Source organism: Eurosta solidaginis, chromosome 4 (genome assembly GCF_040869045.1).
Source record: "Eurosta solidaginis isolate ZX-2024a chromosome 4, ASM4086904v1, whole genome shotgun sequence".
NCBI classification, from domain to species: Eukaryota; Metazoa; Arthropoda; class Insecta; order Diptera; family Tephritidae; genus Eurosta; species Eurosta solidaginis.
Window position 1 is genome coordinate 13,881,088 of NC_090322.1, and position 21,350 is coordinate 13,902,437.

Genomic DNA, 21,350 nt, shown 5'->3' on the forward strand with positions numbered 1-21,350 from the left:
GTCAAATCCAATCTGAAAACGAACTCGTCGCTTTAATTTCGCCGCATGCTGCACGTGAAACGCTATAGCCATCACGCTCGCACACTCAGTGTAATCAAAAAATTCAGAACCAGTTTATCAGTGTTGCTAATGCTAATTTCAATCTCGCATACATACAAACTACAATGCCTTGCAAAGTCAACTTTTGTGTGTACATGTGCGCCATACAACAAATCAAAAGTAGTGGAAATTATCGACAAATGCTATTCTTGAGATAAAATTGTATTAAACAAATGTTGGGAAAAACGTAGGCAGTGGCTGATTGCCTGAGTTTCGAAGTGGCCGCAGTTGTGTACGAATCTAAAACGAGCGTGAGCGCGTGGCTTAGTGCTCCAGCGAAAAACAAAGAAGTAAAAATAATAAGATATCAGTGAAAAACAATAACAAGCACAGATATTGAAAACAAAGAAGCAAACACTACAAGCTGCGGAACAACTTTGTAGCAAGGAAATAAAAAAAAGAATCTCACATACATATGTATATAGAAACACCGAGTAATACTTAAGTTTAAACTAATAAAGAAAAGTGTAAAAAATATAAGGAAAACGTGAAAAAAATGGAGTTAATGAAAACGAAATGACAGAATATTGACGTCGAAGCGCTTATTCTAACGAAATCGAATCAATTATAATGAAAGAAAACGTTTTTTGCTAGTTAAAAATATTTTTAAATGTAACCAACATTTGTTAAAAGTAAGTTTTTGTAACTTGAAAACCATAAATTGTAATCTTTGTATGCATGGGAGTGTGTGTATATTAACAGACATGTGTGGGTAGATAGAAACCGAGAGGGGCATGCAGCTGTCCGGTTGACTGTCAGTGGTTGATTAGTATGGCTAGGTATGGTAGGATGAATAACGATTTAGGGGGAATGGAAAATTAATTTTGTTTCTAATATGTATGTATGTATTTATACATTTTTCATATTAGAAATTAATAAATTAAACAAAAAAAACTACACAAATGAATTAGAATTTTTCGAAAAATCGTTTAAAACTTGCAAACTTTTCCAAAGTCACAAAACTTTCATAATTACCATAACGAACAAAAAACATACATAACTAAATTTAAAATTTTCGATTTTTTTTAAATTTACAAATAACAATTTTTCATTTAAAAAATCAGTAAAAGTGACACTACAGCAATAAAAAAAACTTTGTCTATATCTACAGCTGAGCAAATATCACACTGCCGTGACTACCATTTCCGATACGCCCATACCTGACATAGCGAGTTTTCGAACTGGCATGCCAGATAGGACCATATTCCATGGAGCAATCAGTATTAAAATCCTTAGGATTATTTTACTTATAAAATGTATGTACTTATAAATGTATTTCAAAAAATTTATTCAGTTTCTTAAATTTTTCAAGGTTCTTAAAATAAAAAAAATTTAAAATATATACGCTTTTTCAAAATTTTCAATCTAAATACTTTAAGTTGAAAAGTTTTAGAAATTTCAAATCTAATTTTTACGTATTTTTAAAACGGATGGTACAAAATTTAGAAACAAATGTTCTTGTCATAAGTCTAAAAAAAAGAAAAAACACTTCTAACTGGTTTGCTGGGTAGAGCATACTCGCAACTGTTTAAAAGTTTTTAGTTCTTACAGGATTTAGAAAATTTTCATTTAACTTTTATATATAGAATTTCTAACTAATAAAAATTTCGAGTTGCTCAAAATAATTATTGAAAAAGTGGTGCGGTAAAGAAGTTATTTCTTTTCATCCAAAAGTTTCAGCCAACAATTTTTTTTTTTTTTTTTTCAATTATTTAATTTTGTAAACAATTTTTTTTATTCTGAAAAAAATGTTGGAACAAAAACTATTCTTTGTGAGAATAACCAAAAAATAATTTCAATACTGTAAAAACCCAAAAATTTTGGAATTTGTGAAATAAAATACGATAATTTTTGATGTTGTAAGTTTTCAAAAACTTAAAACTAAATATTTTTAAGATTGAAATATTTCGGTCCTAATATGTAACCTTTCATAGCTCATGCGTGTAAATTATAAAAAAACAAAAAAAAAATGTTTAATACAAAATTCCGTAAGACCAACTGAACCTTAATCAGGTTATGCTACGCCTCATATTTTTAGAAACTTCAGGCGTCCAACGCTTTTATTTAATTGCCTGATCAACGCCCCAGATTGATGAGGAGTGTAATGGCTAGTACCTAAGACCTACCTAATTATTTTCTAGATTTTAGTATTATTATTACTTCATGCAAGTATTGTTTTCAATAAAACCGCTTAACTTAAACATTTTTTTTTTTTATTATTTTATTCAGTTTTAGTTCAGAAAGTCGCAAATAAAAAAAGTTAAAATTGAAGTTCAGAAATTTCAATTGAAGCTCAGGAAATTATAATGGAAGTTTAATTTAAAATTCTGAGCTTCAAGTGTAATTTTCTGGGCTACAATTGAAATCTTCTGAACTTGACTTAAAAATTCTCAGCTTTCCTTGTAACTTTCTAAGCTTTAATTTCAACTTTCTGAACTAAGACTGAACAAGGTGTAGCAGCTTTGAATGAATTCAATGTATTTAAATATGCTAACTACAATACTGATAAACAATCGTACGATGTGGAGTGGAAAGCGATTCGAAATTTTTTGCGAATACCGAAATAGGTTCTTATAAAAAAATACTTATATATAATAAAGACTCCGCAGCCTTATCATAGTTTAAGATTGGTTAGATTGAAAGGACTAGAACTGATTAATCCACGGTTTGTGGCACATTGACTTATCTGAACTTTCGAGGAAACCAGCTCCTCCATCCTCTCATTCAATGAAAACTATAGCCGATTGAAGTTCAAGAGCATTCATGTGTCACAAAATTAACTGAAAAATATCATAGCAAAAAGGGGTACAAAAATGTATTAGCCCCAGCCAGCTGCATCCGCATTGCTCTAAAAATATATTTTCGGTTTTGAATGGTGCCCGCTTTTGTATGTTTTCGTAAACAAACTCACTTTACAATATAACATTAGGAGGAGCCAAAAAAACCTATGTTTGGATTGTTATAGCCGCATCACCTGAAAAGTGCTGTCCCACTGGAGGGTTTTCAAAGCAAAACAAAAAAAAAAAAAGAACAAAAACTGGGGCAGCGATTTAGTTTAGCATCCCCCGAGTTCGGGGTTCACATGAAAGACGGAGTTCTCCCGATCACAAATATATATATTTTGAAGTGCGCAAACTTATAATTTAAAAGTTATTTGTTGTTAAAGTTTGCAAATTTCTATACAACTTTTATGTGTATATATATATTTTATGACATTACAAATCTGTGCTGCCACATCTAAAAAACGGAACAAGTGCAGAATCGAAAAATAACTTACAACAATACCTTTCATTTGATGTATATGGGGTATTCCATCCCATTTCGACCAATTTTGTACCCGACCCCTTTAGAATTGGCTGAAAGTTTTTCTTCTTTTTCTAGCTTAAGAAAGACGCTTTTCAGAAGTTTTTCAAATTTTTTCATCCAACTCAAAAAAAGTTATGAATTTAAAAAAAACCCTTTTTTTGTTTTCAAAATGCTATAAATTTTTCAAAAATTGACCGTTTGGGATCTTTTTTTTTAATTTGTTTTTAAATGTACTTTTCGGAAAAAATAGAAACAAAAATTTTAAAGTTTTTTTTTCAATTAAATAAAAAAAAAAAAATTCTCGGCCCACTCCGGGATTAGTGGGGATGATTGCAGAATTGATAGAAGTTTTTTATGAGAAAAAAAGGGCGAAATTCGAAAAATCTCGAAAAACTGAAAAATTACAAAAAAAAAACCTTTAAAATTTTTTTGAATTTTTTCCGAAAAGTACATTAAAAACAAATTTAAAAAAAAAAGATCCCAAACGGTCAATTTTTGAAAAAGTTATAGCATTTTGAAAACAAAAACGGTGTTTTTTTTTAAATTCATAACTTTTTTTGAGTTGGATGAAAAAATTTGAAAAACTTCTGAAAAACGTCTTTCGTAAGCTAGAAAAAGAAGAAAAACTTCCAGCCAATTCTGAAGGGGTCGGGTTCCAAATTGGTCGAAATGGGATGGAATACCCCATATATATCTTTAACTTTTCTAGTCTTTATATGCCAAAAATTTGAAAAAGGTCTTTTTTGCATTCGTGAACGTTTATTCTGATGTTATCCGATCCAACACCGGCTGCGCCATGCACAGTAATTCTGCGTAGAACACCTTTCTGCATAGGCGGCCTTCGGCCGCGCTTATAAAAAATAACCCTGGGCTACGCCATGCCAAGTCCGGGTGTGTGGTATAACCGTGGCTACCACCCGGACTTGGCATGGCGTAGCTCAGGGTTATTTTTTATAAGCGCGGCCGAAGGCCGCCTACGCGGAAAGGTGTTTCAACTTTTCAAAATGAGTAGTAAAAATATATATTTTCCTTTTTCTTTATTAACTGAAAGGTGGTAAGGTAATATTTATATTTGTTTTTTTTTTTTTTTGTTGTTTATGTGGCAGCACAGCTTTGTAATGTCATCGATAAAATATATATATATAAATGTGCATGTTGCTACAAAAGCGCAATTGATTTAATAAAAACATTTATAATAAGTAAAAACAATGCAAAAATGAAATGTGAATTATACAAAAATGGAATTTAAGTTTATCGTTGCCAATTTATATAGATATGAATGTGGATTAAGGTTTTCAAAGAGGTGTAAATTGTAATTTAAAGTGCTATAGAAATTTGCTAAATTTGCAAACTTTAACAACAAATAACTTTTAAATTATAAGTTTGCGCACCTAAAAATATATATACTTGTGATCGGGACAACTCCCTCTTTCATTTGATACCAAGTTTTACCCCAAACTCGGGGGGTGCTATTCTAAAATTTTCCCAAAACTGGTTCCATGAGAGATTTCTAAAAGTTTCTTAATTTTAAATAAATTAACCGATGTATCCTTATCGATGTCAATTACTATTCAATTTAAAGTTCGCACTCCAAGAATAAAGAGGCAAGCTTGACTTCACATCAGAATGCAACGGAATACACTGTGCGCATTTGAATATCTCAGTAAATTTCTTTGTTCAGGTCTCTCTTTCTCCAAGCCAATAGCAGCGTTCGCTGTCAGCTTAATTTTTGTTGTATACATTTTGGTACAACCTTAATGTATATACTACGTAGAACCCTTAAACAAAAAATGTGAAGTAAGCCGCCTAAGTATTGTCTACTCAAGTGCTGGCGATCGCAATCGCTAAGAAAACCAATCAAAAATGGAAATAGAATTAACCAGCTTTCGTAAGCACTTGGCGTCACTCGACGATTACCGGTAGCAGTACTCTATTTCGCTTATGTTGGCAAATAAGAAAAACAAAAGCTTACACATGGATATTTATGTAAATTTGAAGCTATATACAACATTTAATTACCCTGGCAGAAATTTCACAGGTGACTCATAAAGTAAACAATCCCAAATCTCGAAACCGAGCGAAATTTGTAGAGCAGGGCTTTGCAAAACTGAAACTGTGACCGTGTTGGTAAGAGTATTATGATTGTAGTAGTAGTGGTTTAGTTGGTGATCAACGAGCATTGAAGCAAGTCAAATGCACGCGTTATTTGCTAGCATAAAAAAATGTTTCGTAAATATGCTATAGAATTTCTTATTATTTACCAAATAACTAACCTAACCTAACATTAAAAACCCTGCCAAAATCGTTGGATTATGTGGTCCACTGGAGTACTTACCATTATAACCCACTGTAATGCAGCAGTGGACCAACAAAACGGATAAAAAGATTGAGTTCGGTTATGGTCTAGCATTGAATGTAACAGCAGACCAAAAATGTGAAGGCTGCGGCAATGAAAACGATTCCACATTTTATTTTCTAGAGCGATAGTGTTGATTCAAAATTAATACTAGAAGCCAGAGCGAAGTCTCGACGAATCCAGCTCGAAGTCATAAAAATATCTCGAAGAGTGTGCGCATATGAAGAAATATGTAGGCAGCCTGAACTAAAACAAAGCTTTCCTTTCTATTCAGTGCAAAAGACGCTGCTGCCCCAGCCTGATTTGAGGAGCTGGCAACTGGCTCTCTCCGGTAACAGCGTGTTGACAGTCCTTTCCTATGACTACAGCAATGTATTTGAGATTGTAGATCGCGATAAGGTTTCAGAGCAAACGTCTTGACACCGTAAGACTTTGATTGGCTTAGGAACTGTAGCTGGAAAAAAGTAAAATCGACAAGCGAATGGTGTGGTCGGGAGAAGGGTTAAGGGCAAACGTATTGACGCCGTGCAACTTAGCTTAGCTCAGGAAGTGTAGATGGAAACAAGTAAAATTGATAAACATGGGGTGGTCCGCAAAAATTCGATGCTCCGTGCAGTGGTGATGGGCAGTGCAATGAGAGGGAGTTCGAGTGGGAGTGAGTGTGGAAGTGGGAGTGATAGTAGTAGTAGGAGATGAAGTAAGTGTGGAAGTGGGACTGTTAGATGAAATGAATTCAACTTTACAAATCAAAACAAAAAATGAAGTTGCTATACGCTTATAGTAAACCAATACTGTGTTTGGTTTGCATCATACTCTTGGTTTCAAAATGCTGTTTAAGCACGAACGTTTGAACGACAAATGGTTGGAAAATTCAAACTACTAAATTAAGTATTTAATTTGTGACATTTCGTATCAGAAGTATCTCATTTTAAAACAGGAAGAGCCGAAGGTATTTTGCTACTCATGCTACTTTTATTGTAATTTGCTGATTTATCGCATATATTCTGTACAATAATAATAATAAAACATGATTTCGAAGAATCGGCACAGAAGATTCGCTGTTTTGTTTTACAAAAGAATTGAGTTTTAATTTTATAAATAGAAAAGAGGAAATGGCGCTTAGAATATACCCTAAAATCCACATATTTAAATGTTCGAGGGACCTGGCTTGTACCAAAAAGTGATGGTACCGAAGCGTACCGGATTTATAAACGAAAAGAGTCCCTTATATTCACAACACTCTTCCAAACCTTCGGGGAGTGTCTTCGCGATTACAAAAACAACATAAAAAGTCTTGAAAAGGTATCAATTAACTATTCTTGAATTTTGAATAAAAATGAGGCACAAACTTGTATTTTCTTCTTTTTTCTTTAGTAAATGTCTTGGCTGGTCACTTTTCTAGTCGAGTGTTCAAATGTTATCCGATCATAGAGAAATGTAGTAAAAACTTTGTTATCGTAAACAAACATATGAAGTTGACGTATTCATACTCAGTTGCTCTTTTTTTCCTACAGGGTGTGTACCCATTTGAGTGTATAGGTTTGGACGTTCACTTATGAGCAAGTGTTCTTCATATTTATTTCAATTGTTTAAAATGCCGTTTGCCTCGATGCTACTACTATTTATTTGATTGCCTATTTCATAATGAAGAATAGGAGAAAAACAAAACCAAAAACAAAAACAAAATTACTGAAACTTAGTATGCAGGTGAGCTTACACTAACCGTGTAAGTTGACAAATGAATGAGTAATCACTGAGTGAATTGTTTGGGAAATTATATTAATTTTAAATTTAATGAGATAGGGGATGACAAAAATTTTATTTAAAATAAGAAGTGATTTAATTGAATTTATATTAACATCAATAACTTAAATAATATTTATATATAGGTTAGGTTGAACTAGTCGGTCCATGAGGACCTCACATAGACTGAATAACTCCGTAGTGTTACCAGAAGTTTGTTTTAACGACCCAAACTGAAAAACCCTATCAAAAACCAGGACCTATGTCATAAAATAACTCCGTCCTCTTGGCAAATACTAGAAGCTTCCTAGGATTTAAACCACTTGCTGCTTCTATATCTGGCAGCTGTATCATTCCTAATAGCTGGAGTCTTAGCCTGGCAAGTGCATGGCAAGAGCACAGAACGTGCTCGATCGTTTCCTCCTCCAGCCCGCACTTCCTACATCTGCTATCACTGACCAAGCCTAATTTAAAGGCATGTGAAAGCCAGAAGGCAGTGTCCAGTCAGAATACCCGTCATGAGTCTACATTCCTCTCTTTTTAATGATAGAGGCAACTTTGTTAGTCTAATGTTGTAAAACCTGCACATAATCTTCGACACTTTACAGCCTCGCGCTTGAACCCACGCCTTGCCTGCTTGGTCGATCATGTGCACCTCTCACCTTCGTTTAATTTCGCCCAGTCTAATTGGGACGTCTACGGAGCAAGCTTCAAGGCATACGCCCTGCTAGTTCATCTGCTTCTTCATTCCCATCTATTCCCATAGGCCCTGGGACCCAATATAGATGTACGCCTCTCCCTGTCCCGATTCTCTCCAGGGACTGCTTACACTCTAACACGCATTTAGATGCTGTGCTATGCAAGATTATTGCCTTAATTGCTGCTTGACTGTTAATATAAAAGTTAACACGAGTTCAGCTGGGCTATTTTCTTCCAGGGTTTCTACTGCTTTGGTTACGGCTACTATTTGTGCTTGGAAAACGCTACAGTAATCCGGCAGCCTGTAGGATCTGTTTATTTCCGGATCAGCACAGTATACCGCAGACCCTACTCCTTCCACTACTTTGGAACCATCTGTGTACACATGTATCGCCTCGTCCGCCATTTGAGCACTCTTGCGCCAACCGTCCACCTCTATTGTGGCCTTAAGATCGCCCCCGAAGCACAGATAGGGAATCAGGTAGTCTGTTCGTCTTGCGATTGATGACGCTATACTACTATGGACGTATGGTCGGCGCTCAAGCTGCCCCGAGGCACCGAGCCTGGTTGCAGTTGTTAACGCTATGTTCTTTGCTACCAGGTCTACAGGTGGAATGTGCAGAATGGCATACATTGTAGCTGTCGGGGTTGCTTTCAGGGCTCCCGTAATGCTAAGCATTGATAGTCTGCATACCCCCTCTAATTTTTTGAGGTAGGTTGCTTTTTGTGTGGCTTTCCACCAAACAAGAACTCCATAGTATAGGATAGGGCTTACAATCGCTGTAAAAACCCAATGAGAAAGAGAGGGCGATAAGCCCCACGTACACCCCAGCATTCTTTTACATGCATAAAGTGCCTTTCAAACCTTCTTCACTCTCTCCTCCACGTTGAGCTTCCATGACAGCTTATTGTATAGGATGATTCCTAGATACTTTGTGCAAGGTTTCTCCTGTAAGGTCACCCCTCCTAACTTAGGCCTGGTCCAATTTGGGACCTTGTACCTCTTTGTAAACAAGACCATATCCGTCTTCTCCGCATTGACTTTCAACCCGACATTAGATGCCCAGGTATGAATATCCCGAAGCGCCCGATCCATCAAAGAGCTAATCGTTGGAAGGCACTTTCCACTTTACATATAAATAATATTTATTTTTGTTAACCAAATAAAAATAAACCAAACCAAAATACTCTTAAGAAAGCAAAAAAAAAATATATTTGAAAATTTGCCCCAACAAAAACTTTTAAACATTAAATTAAACAAACTTAGTTAAATTAAAGCGTATAAAAAAACTTCAAATAAAAAGTGATTTGCGAACTCGGACTTCAAAGTCCAGTAAAAAATAGAACAGCTCATATTTATCATTTGTAAATACAATAGTGTGAACTTGCTAATGCTTATAGCTCTATATCGAATATTCATAAATACATACATATACATATGTAAATATTTTCAATTGTATTGATGATTAATTTATTTACATTTTGTTATATGATCTCATGCATTCCAACATATTTATTTACAATATTTTATAAAATCATACAATATCAATACAGGGTGAACCGAAATTCTAATCCCCAATGAAATAAAGCTAGTAAAATTAACAAATCATTTTTGTTGTTCTTGAATTAAAAGATATTCAGTAAAATTGTTTGCGTTGATTCAACCGGCCACCGTGGTGTGATGGTAGCGTGCTCCGCCTACCACACTGTATGCCCTGGGTTCACACCCCGGGCAAAGCAACATCAAAATTTTAAAAATAAGGTTTTTCAATTAGAAGACAATTTTTGTAAGCGGGGTCGCCCCTCGGCAGTGTTTGGCAAGCGCTCCGGGTGTATTTCTGCCATGAAAAGCTCTCAGTGAAAACTCATCTGCCTTGCAGATGCCATTCGGAGTCGGCATAAAACATTTAGGTCCCGTCCGGCCAATTTGTAGGGAAAAGCAAGAGGAGCACGACGCAAATTGGAAGAGAAGCTCGGCCTTAGATCTCTTCGGAGGTTATCGCGCCTTACATTTTTTTTTTAAACTGTTGGTCTCAAATTAACAATATTCTGTAAAAATGACAGATTCTCCATAAATCTAACTGATTTGTCTGTTAAACGCACTGATTTCATTGGTAATTTCAAGAGCGCACAACTGTCAAAATTATGCAAATGCATCAGCTTATTTGAAGAGAAACGCTCTAATTTTTTTCGTCTCACGAGTGATTTATCTGAAATTTGTGCTGGCAACAATCACAGATAAATCCCTCGCGTCAGCTGAAGCGGGTTCCAGAACAAAAAATGTGGAAGCTAAAACGAAAAACGGGCCAAAAATTTTGGGTAAATTTCAGTTTGGTCTACAATTGTAGAAATGCATTCTAAAATTATGGGAAAAAAGATAAAAATACGTGTTTTAGTGTAAATATATGTAGTTCGAAGGCGGAGGGTAAATATTATTTTCCATTCAAAAGTTATCACTAAAAACAGTTTTACACACTATTAGGAATAAACTGCATACAGAGTGTATGCGCCTACATGGTGAACAAAAGGAATATAAACTAAAAGGCAATTCTTAGAGAGCAATTGTACAGCGAGCAACGGGACATTCATATGGCTGAGTGGCTAAAGGCATCTGCCTTTGCACTGATATGAATGTTGGAGATTCGAGTTCAATGATCAGCTCCCGAAAAGCTAGCTGATGAAGAAGTGAAATTCAGAAACATGTCCTAGTAACCATCGCCGTTTGTAAACTTACAATTTTTCTCTAATATCAAAAACAGTTTTTGTTGCAATATTTAACTAATTAATTTAATTAAAATGTAAATTTTCTAGTCGTATTATTGTAAACTAAGTTTAAAGAAATAAATATTTTTCGAAAATCATTTTAAATGTATGTCAAAAATCCTCATATTCGGATATATCCTTTTTTGCTTGGAGTGCAATCATTGACAAATATTATAAAAAATATGCATTTTGACAGCGGCCTCTCGAAACAAAGGGTCGCAAATCCATTCATCTATGTCATTGAAATCTCTGTCACATCAACAGCTACTGTTATTCTAATGTTGAAGCAAATCTGTTATTTTCACAGTTTTCACTGGTATGAAATAAATAATTGTTAGTTAGAAGAGCAGAGCTAGGTGACCACGGTGGTGTGATGGTAGATTGTCGAAAATTGGAAAAATTGTAATCTACCGCGTTTTTAACATTCTTACAAATTGATTTTTTCCAAAATTTTTGTACACTTTTATAATTTTTATCATTTTTATATATCAAGATTTCAGTAATTAATAAACGATCAAATTAACAAAGATTCAACACAGAAGTCATTTGAACATGCATACGTCTTGCATGAATCACACCAACCCCGCCTACATTTGGATAATACAGCTCATCTAGCTTAGTTTTAATTTACATTGAAAGATTAAACTCGTCACAAGACCATGTATGCAGAATCATAAATTATTTACGATTTGTTTCTCTGAGAATATTGGACCTAATGAAATAAGTAACATTTCATACTAACACTTGGAAACGCCATCCTTTCATATTCCACCACTTTTTTCACATTTTTCCCAAAGCCACAAGGTAAATGCTACGTGTTGATGCAGCATGCTGCCTAAGATTTACTGTTGTTGTTGTTATATTAAAGATAAAAACACTCCCCGAAGGTTTTGGAAAGTGTTGTCGATATTGATGGTCTTTTGCTGGATATAGATCCGGTACATTCGGGTAACAAACACCATTAAGGTTTTAGCACGACCATCTCGGGAACGATTAATGTGGTTACAGGAGGAACTTGAGGTCGCCTCGCCTGCATATTCGGTGTGGCCACCGTGGTGTGATGGTAGCGTGCTCCACCTGCCACACCTGCAACATCAAAATTTTAGAAATAAGGTTTTTCAATTAGAAGAAAATTTTTCTAAGTGGGGTCGCCCCTCGGCAGTGTTTGGCAAGCGCTCCGAGTGTATTTCTGCCATGAAAAGCTCTCAGTGAAAACTCATCTGCCTTGCAGATGCCGTTCGGAGTCGGCAAAAAACATGTAGGTCCCGTCCGGCCAATGTGTAGGGAAAATCAAGAGGAGCACGACGCAAATTGGAAGTGAAGCTCGGCCTTAGATCTCTTCGGAGGTTATCGCGCCTTACATTTGTTTATTTATTTTATTTGTAAAGGGATTCCTCTCGCGTAGGTGTGAGGTTGACAATTGCATTGCAGGAGCTCTGAAGCTATAAAGCTTTGTACTGCGCCTGGAGTCCCGCTACTCGGTGTTTTTACTGCTGGAGTACAAAAACTATGGAAGGAATTGAAGTGTTAGTATGAAATGTTAAGCTTTGAACAGAGAAAAATATTTTCTAGGACACGAAAGTCTTCCAGATTTGTAGAAGCTTGCCGAGGAACCCAATTTCAATGGTAAGAAGATCGGCTTACATCCACTCCTCAGCAGCTGTAGTGAGTTTAATACTAAAACTTAGTTAGATTTAGTACAAGCAAATATATAGAAGTTATTCAAATGAGTCAAAAAAGATCACAACTATTTATATGATGCTCGTTTTCGTTGTATATGATGATGGTTCGGGGTTAAACCGGGAACGCCATAAAATCTCACAACGTTTTTTCTTATTATAGTATTTTCTTCAGTAGCAAATTATTAATATTATTATATTCAATACCTAACTTAGGTGCCATTTATGATTTTCAAATATTAATGACAATAGTTTAGCAGAACTCAAAAAGGTCCCCCAGCGGGTTAGGGGATCAGAATATACCCGCCGTAGGTATGCCTGTCGTAAGAGGCGACTAAAATACCAGATTCAAGGGGCTGTGTAGCGCAACCGTTCAGGTTGCCAGCGCAATATATAGCTTCTCCAAACCCAATTACCAACCTCACCCATCCGCGGCGAATCCTGTTTCACTAACAGACGAGGCTCTGGCGGACCCAAACTCCTCATGGAACTTGGTGGTGGGTAGGGAGGGAATGGCCTGAAGGTTTAATGTGGCCACATAAATAGTTCCCGAGATGGTCGGGCTAGCACCTTAATGGTGCTGTGGTACCGGAGCGTACCGGATCTGTATCCGGCAAAGAACCATCACATCGATAACACTCCCCAAAGCCTTCGGGGAGCAACCTTATCGCTACAACAACAACAACAACAACTCAAAAAGGTAATAGGCAAGCAGCTACAATTTCCCTTATATAAGTAATCGCTAGCTATTTAGTTTCGAATGCCAAGTTTGTTTTTGTATTTCTTTGAAAGCATATCTAATTTAAAAAGCGTTACCGAAATTAAAAATAAATTAATTACTGTATGTAGAAACATTTAACATTTAAATAGAGCTATGGGTGGTAAAATGACTAATGAGTTAATAGCAGTGCTCCACAATAAGAGTTGGCTGAATATTTGTAGAGAAATATTTATTTTTAATAAATAAGAGTTAATCACGCTTTATAGAATAATTATTTAAAGAAACGGTTTATTTAAAAGGGTAAAGATATCTCTGAGATTTATTAGGGTGATCTATTTGTTTTGTCAATAAATAACTGTTATTTAAGCACAGGAACAAATAAATCTAGTTCATAAATCACGTTGTTGATTCATTGCTTGAAAAATACCCTGGTTAAAACCTGGTCTAAATATCGTTTTTGACTCATATTCCAGCCGAACTCGAGAATTTCGTTTTTTAATTAAATTGTTATTTTTTTAAGTGCAATATAAATCTAAATCAAATATTGTAAATGTAAAATTTTGGATGTCCATCTATACTGATTTTAAAAGGGGAGCTCCCTGAGAAAACTTCACCAGCTTTGGGACTCAATAAGCCAGTACGGGTTAGATGATTCTGTTCGAGATTCGCAAAACAGGTGGCAAAATGTCTGGAAGAATTTATTGGTTATGTTTTTTTTGAGAAAGATAGGTTATAAAAAACACAAGGCGCGAAGAGATTTAGGCCGAGCTTCGCTTCGAATTTGTGTCGTGCTCCTTTTAATTTCTCCTATATGTTTTATGCCAACTACGAACGGCATCTGCAGGGCAGATGAGTTTTCACTGAGAAGCTTTTCAGGTCAGAAATAAACTCGGAGCATTTGCAAATCACTGCCGATGGGCGACCACGCTTAGAAAAATTTGTTTCTAATTTAAAAACTCCTTTCTAAATTTTTGATGTTGCTATACTCGTGGCTTGAACCCAGGATCTTCGGTGTGGTAGATGCAGCACGCTATCACCACTCCTCCTCGGCCGCCACAATTAAGTTATAACTCTCAGTGTTTTGACCTAAGTTAGTGAAATTTCATATAAGAGGCTCATACATTCATTCTTGCCACCTCCTTACCCCTTTATTTGGAAATTTTTTGGAAAACGCTAAAACATTAGGTCTATTTCAATAAGACCAATATTATTTGGTATCTTGCCCACTTAGGTCGAGGTCTGATCAATAGTGAAAAAGGGAGGAGTGCCGCACCCCACTTCATAACAACAACTACCCACTTAGAACCGTTTTAAAAATAAATCATTACATTTCTCATTGGGTTTGGTCTAAAACTATGAAGTTTGTATGTGGGTCATTTTAATCGAGGCTTAAGCTATTTCGGAAAAGTGAGTCACTCTTGGAAACTTTTTTACTTAATACTCTTAATCTGTTTGACCAATACCAATAATATTTAGAATCAAAGTCATATGGATCTAGGTCTAATGTATTTGAGCTATTTCCGGATAATTTCGGACTTGTTTGCAGGACTATCTCGAGACTTTTTTCGGATAATTTCGCGACCACTGGTTTGATACTATGTCTCTCACTTTATGGTACGCCACTTTGGGCCAATACCTGGAACGTTTGAGAACTGTTTTGCTTTCGTTAACAGTTTGGGAATTCGCCTCGTAACTATTTCTAAACCGTTTCTTGACTATCTACGGATATAGTTACGTAAAAGCGCTCGGTATCATTTTCAGGCCGTCTTCGGGATAATTTCGGAAGCATTTCAGAATAACATCGGGAAAATCTACCAACCATTGCAAAACTTGTTACGGAGCATTTGGGCTATTTCGGTAGCATTTCAGCACAATGGAACTGTTATCGATATAATTTAAAGATAATTTTCAGATTGATAAACAGATTTCTATGAGCAATGATGAGAATGATGATGTATATTGGAATGATGCTTTTTTATCTCAATGATTAACCAAAGTGAGACCTCAAGCAAAATGTGGCCTCTTGAAATTCGAGTTGATTTTTGAAAATTTTTTCCCGAAGGATGGTTTAGACTCCTTTCCTTACATACTGATAAAAATTTGAAGATTTTCAATCAAACAATTTTTCCAATTGTTCCGAAAAAGTTGTTGAGATCGATTGGCATAGTTTCACTTACATAATTCATTGAAGTTTTTTCCTAAAATATTGAAAATAAAAAAAAGAATTGTATTGACTTAATTTGAAAAAAATTTCCACTGCTAAATTTCTGTTCTCTGCTTTAATGTCTTATAAAAAAGGGAAGGAAAATTTAAAGGCGGGGGATAAGATTACATATTAATTTTTTAATATAAAAATTCCTAATTTGCTTTTAACTCTTTTAAAGTAGTTTCTTTGTTTTTATTTCAGCACGTCACACTGGAATTTATTACAATCCGACAATGATGATAAACGCAGCATTTTGTTGCTGCAGCAAATTCACCAAATTGTGTGGACTTTGACGCAGCGGTAATTTAAAGTTTCAACTCACCAACCGTCAAATCGGTTTACCTTCAAAAAAAAAAAAAAATTCTAAAAATAGATGCTGCTCCCAAAGGACGAAATAGTCAAACGCTCATCAGCAAACCCCAACATGGCGTGGTGAATTTTAGCGCATACATTTTTGACAATTGGACGTGTTGCTGGTGGCGTAAATCATAATGTACAACAAAAAGGGTGAGTGCCGGAGAGCGTTTGAGAAATTAAAAAAAGAAATGCTTATAGTTCCACACGAGAGAGCGGCAAAAGCGACTGCAGCAAGGCACGACTTTGACAGGCTTTGGCTGAACGGACAAGCCTTGCCAACTGGGAGCCACAAGCAGAATTGAGCAGTACGGCAAAGGAAGCTGTCAACGGAGCGCACAAAACGGCTAAAATTCGCGTGTGCGCTAATGTGAATAAAAATTTTGCTGTGCGGGACAAATAAAATGAAATTTTAAAAATATTAAAAACTAAAATTTCATACTCATTTGGAGCGTAGTTTAACAAAAAAAATCGGCCCAAAATCGCTAAACGTAATTGTTACACAGACATAAATTCGTAGTAAAAACTCAAGCAAACGTGTTTGAAAAAAATTTTAAAAGCCAGCAGGCTGAAAAAACAAAATTTTGGGTGTGAAAACGAAAGTGAGAATTTAGCACACAAAACGAGTGCGCGTATACGAGGCGGTAACGGCGACGGCAGCGGCGAGTCCTGTCAAGCGACTTCGGGCGGTAGTAGGAACGCGTTTGTGTTGAAAACGGCAGTAACGAAAGTAGTAAAAGCGAAAGCGGGGCAAACAACGTATGTGGAACGTAAGTGAAATTTGTTGATTGTATGTGGAATGTGTTGTAAAAATTCTCAAATTAATTGAACAAACCATTGAGTACAGAGCAAGGATGCTGTGTGGCGCAGCAGCGTTAACTGAGCAAGCAACAACAATAAATTGGTGGTGAAAAATGTATGCAATAGCATAGGAAGTGGTGGCGCTCAGCTAACGTGCGCACACACACAAACACGCACAGTATCTACAGGCACACTAAGGCACAAAAAGCAACATTAAAGAAATGCTCAGCGTAGTAGGCACAAATTCTAAAACACTTTGGGTTGAAGAGACCAAGGGATGATAATAAAAAATAGATGGACAGAGGAAAAAGCAAAATAAAAATTGAAACGAAAGTTGAAGACAACATACCACAAATTCCACACAACATATGTATGCATGTATGTGTGCACATAAATACCATACACGTAAATTTGTGTGTTTGCATTTTTGTTGGAATTTGCTGTGATTTATATGTCACGTGAAAGGCTTTGCAGCGCCTCAATTTACGTCCGAAAATAAGCATGTCACCCAACGTATAAGGTTTGGCGCCTGCAAATATGCTATATAGTTGGCGATTTGTCATGCAAAAACAAAAAAGTCGTGAGCTTGCTTGCCGAATGCAAAACAGCTGAGTTGCTGAAACAGCAGGTTAACGCCTAAAAGTACGCTAAATGGCATTGAGGCAGTGATGAGTGCGTGTATGCGTGTGAGCGACCAAAAGTATGCAATGGATTACGTAAAACGTGAAGTTTAAAAATGTTTTTGCAAAAAAAAAAATTGCTTAAATTTATTTGAGTGTAAGAAACAATATGTAAAGTGCAAAAACGTCCAGTAAATACTTAACACCCAGAAATTTAAAGCTAACCTTACAAACATTTTTAGCTAACCTTAGAAGATAAAATAATGAAAGAAATCTAAAACCCAGACGAAACGCATAAAGTTTAAACAAATCAAAGTGCTGTAAATGATTATATAAAATTATATATTACGTGCTAGTTGCGTACTGAAAGCTGCAAATCACACTTCAATGCCTAAAGGTATGCAAACTTTTTTGCAACTTCAAGCAAAATCACCTACTTTAACCTTGTTGTATAAAATCGAAAGTATGCCTAAGCAGCATTTGACAAAAATTAAATAATATTTTGGAAACTAAAAGTATGCAAATATTATCACCATTTAAAAACAAATTGGATCCCAAATATTCGCAAAAATGTTCACAATTTTAAACAAAAAAGTCTCCCTTCACCTTGTTGTATAAAATCGAAAGTACGGCTCAGCAGTGTTTCCGAAAAAATTCAAGCGATCTCTTAAGCGCCCGAAAGTATGCATATATTATCACAAATTTGAAAACAAGTTTGATCCATGTAGCACTTAAATTAAATTAAATTTTAAGTTTAATTGAAAAAAAGTTTGCAAAATATACTTTAACGCCTGAAAATATGCTAATGTAAAAATTTATTAGAATAAAGCTAAACATTCATAGTCCAATAGAAAATATTTAAAAGCAGAACTCGAATAACATATTGTGCACAAAAGCGTATGAGGTTGCTTTGAATTAATTCGAATATAGGTTTAAGTATAATTAAAAAAAAAATCGCGCCTGGAAGTATGCAAATACTTGGAAAAATTTTAGAAAACATCGAACTTTATTGTTACAATAAATACAGAAGAGGTATTAAAAGACATTTTAACTGAGAAATTTCTTGGAAAATTTGCTACATATTTAACAAATGGAAGGCTTTTGATAACGAAAGAAAAATTTATTTTTTATGGCTCTCTAAATGAAACCACGTACAATTTCGAGAGAGTCTTACGAAATCAATATTCGAATGTTTGAAATTATGCAAAAATTTCATGAAATTTATTTTCAACTAAGCGGTTTTGATTTTGCTTAATGCAATTCTTAAAAATCTTGAAGGAAACTAGACTACGCTGGTCTTACGTTAAAAAATAGTTTTGAGCGCATAAATCTATGTTAATATATTTCGAAATCAAAAGCAAGCAAGACCTTTTCCACCTTGCAAGCGAAACCAAAAACGCGTTATGTTTAGTACTTAAAAAAATAGTGGAATACAACATACACCTAAAAGCATGCAATGAACTCAAACGGGTTAGGTGTGGTAAATTGCAAACGAAAGTAGAACATAAAAAGTTACTTATATCATATAATGCAGAAATAAGCTTGGGTAATACACACCGCACTTAAATATTATAACAGCGCCTAACAGGCTGCAACAAGTTTTAGGAAAACATATTTCAATACAAAAATACTGCGTTTCAACTGAATAAGCTTAAATCAGGGCTTAGTTTTTTCATGTAGCCAAATGTATACCTATGGAAGTGTAAAAATGCGCCATATGTGTAAACGCCTAAAATGCTGCTACGGTTTAAACTAATAAACATCCTAACCAAGCCGTTGAATAATTGTCTCTAGCAAATGCAAACCCCTTGTATATAAGTAAATTATATACACTCAGGCATCACACACTTCAGCGCCTAAGAGCCCGCTATAATTAAATCAAAAATTCTATAAAAATAAAACAAACAAAAAACAAGCTAAAGCAATAGTATTATCATACAATTAGGCACATAAAAAATAAATTGTATTCCAAAAAAGTCATAAATAAAGCAATAGCACGTTTTCTGAGCCCACAATTTCATGTACACGCACACAAACAAACAGCTCATACTCTCTCTCTCTCTCTTGCGTTTGCGGCGTGCACGCGCGCATTCGTGTGTGTGTCCTTGTGTATGTTCTTTTTTGTGACGTCAAGAGTTGGATGTGGCGAAAAAAAATGTGTTAAATTAATTTTTTGTATATTTAAGCAAACATTTCGGAGTGCGCCTAAAAGTAGATAACCATATAAAATATGTAAAAGATACATTCATTGTGAATGTCTAGTGAAAGATATAGTAGTTAGCATAAATAAAGAATTACAAACAACAAAAATTAAAAAACAAAAACAACAAGCATAGCAGCACCAAAAACAAACAAGCAACATATAAATAAGCTCGTACGCATTTTGCGTGATCAACAACAACAACAAAATGGAGCAACCCAGCATATTGGTGCGGATTCTGCACTCAATACCACATGTGAATTATACTTTTCAACGGGTGAATGACACCTTCAATCCGGATAGCGATTTTTATCTTGAGGTGAGTATTGAAATATGTCAGATCTATTAAATTGCGCGACGCAACATGATTTTTGGGGGCGAAATGAGAATCCCATCGATTAAAATATGGAAATATTTATGTATTATTTTTTTTTTTTGGAAAAACCTACAAAATTTACATTTATCTGATTCCAGCGATAGAGCTCTAACATATTCCAAAAATTTTAAATGAGAATCTTCTTAAAAAGTATATTTGCCGCACTAAAGTCTGCAATGGTTGTGTTTTGTTCCACTCAAATTTTCTGTGATAACGAGCATCTAAGCTCTCTGTAGAACATATATTGCTCCTACTATGTCATCTATTGTGCAGAGTTCTCTCCGGAAACCGAAATGTGGGTGATACAGTAGTTTCCATAACACAAGAATTAGCCTTTTCTCAAAAGATAGATTCTAAAGATAGATTCAATATTTGGAAGAAACATTAGCTATTAAAGCTTTAGATGAAGTCATAATTTCGCAAAAACTTGCAGGAAAATAAATCAAATCTGATAGTAGGGAAATAGGAATTTCCCATAATCAATTTCAAGCAGTTGTTTAGCAAAAGCTGCTGCTGAAGTGTTTCCGCCAAAATGCGCTCTCATATTTCTAAAGAGAGTAAATTTTTGTACGGCGCTGCATCAAAAAGCACGCATTTACTTCATCTGCGGCTCCTCCAGCAAGTAAAAGGAAAGCACCACCCTTTTGATGATCATTACACCTCAAATCCTTATGGGTTCGGCCTAAAAATTGCAACGACTGTTTATGAGTCATGGTGCACACATCCCGCACACTCACTTTGGCCTCACCGTCTGCTTGTGTTGCACATCGGCCTATCAGATGTTTGCGGACAGTGGTAATTTAAATGCGGAGTGAGCAGTACGTCCACCACACAAAGGATATCCGCGGTACCCGAGAAAGCAACTGCCATAGCGATTTCTCCTTTTTGCTCTTACATCAATTAATATCAAATTTAGCAGAAATGTTTTTTCCGGTTCCTCCAGGCGTATCCAACAATACCAACCCTAAAGGTAACAAACCCCAAAAGAATGCTAACTCTGCAATAAAACTTTACATGTTGAAATAACCAAAGTTTTTACGGCAGCCATAGTTCTGAAAAATCCCATTTGCCTTGTTTGTTTTCAATTCCATATATTAATGGTGCTGTTAGGACTTAACGTCATATAGCTCCCTACCAATTTTCATTATTCTACCATTACAAAATCCAGAGATATGCAGTATGAAATGGGAAGTGCCACGCCCCTTCTTACTCAAATATTACTCTCTTAGTGGTGTAAGGGATTGATCAGATATAACTCTTTACTGAATTTCAATGTTCTTGCATGAATACTTCCAGAGTTATGCTGTATCAAATATTCCATTTGTATGGTAGGTGCCACGCCCTTTTTTATATTGAAGTTATGTTTAGCCTATGACCATCCTTGGAAGGTTTCTAGTGGGTGATTCCCTATTTATACCTACGTAAAA

The 21,350-nt window shown here is 35.4% G+C and overlaps 1 protein-coding gene across 1 annotated transcript in view; it reads left to right on the top strand.

The window, feature by feature from the left end:
- Positions 1 to 232: 232 nt before the first annotated feature.
- LOC137249091 (protein tweety) overlaps positions 233 to 21,350 on the top strand; it is a 295,423-nt gene continuing 274,305 nt past the window's right edge. The window contains 3 exon segments of the mRNA XM_067780266.1: positions 233 to 731; positions 15,774 to 17,427; positions 19,534 to 19,866. Of these exon segments, the coding sequence (XP_067636367.1) occupies positions 19,756 to 19,866 (111 nt within the window). The 5' untranslated portion in view covers positions 233 to 731; positions 15,774 to 17,427; positions 19,534 to 19,755.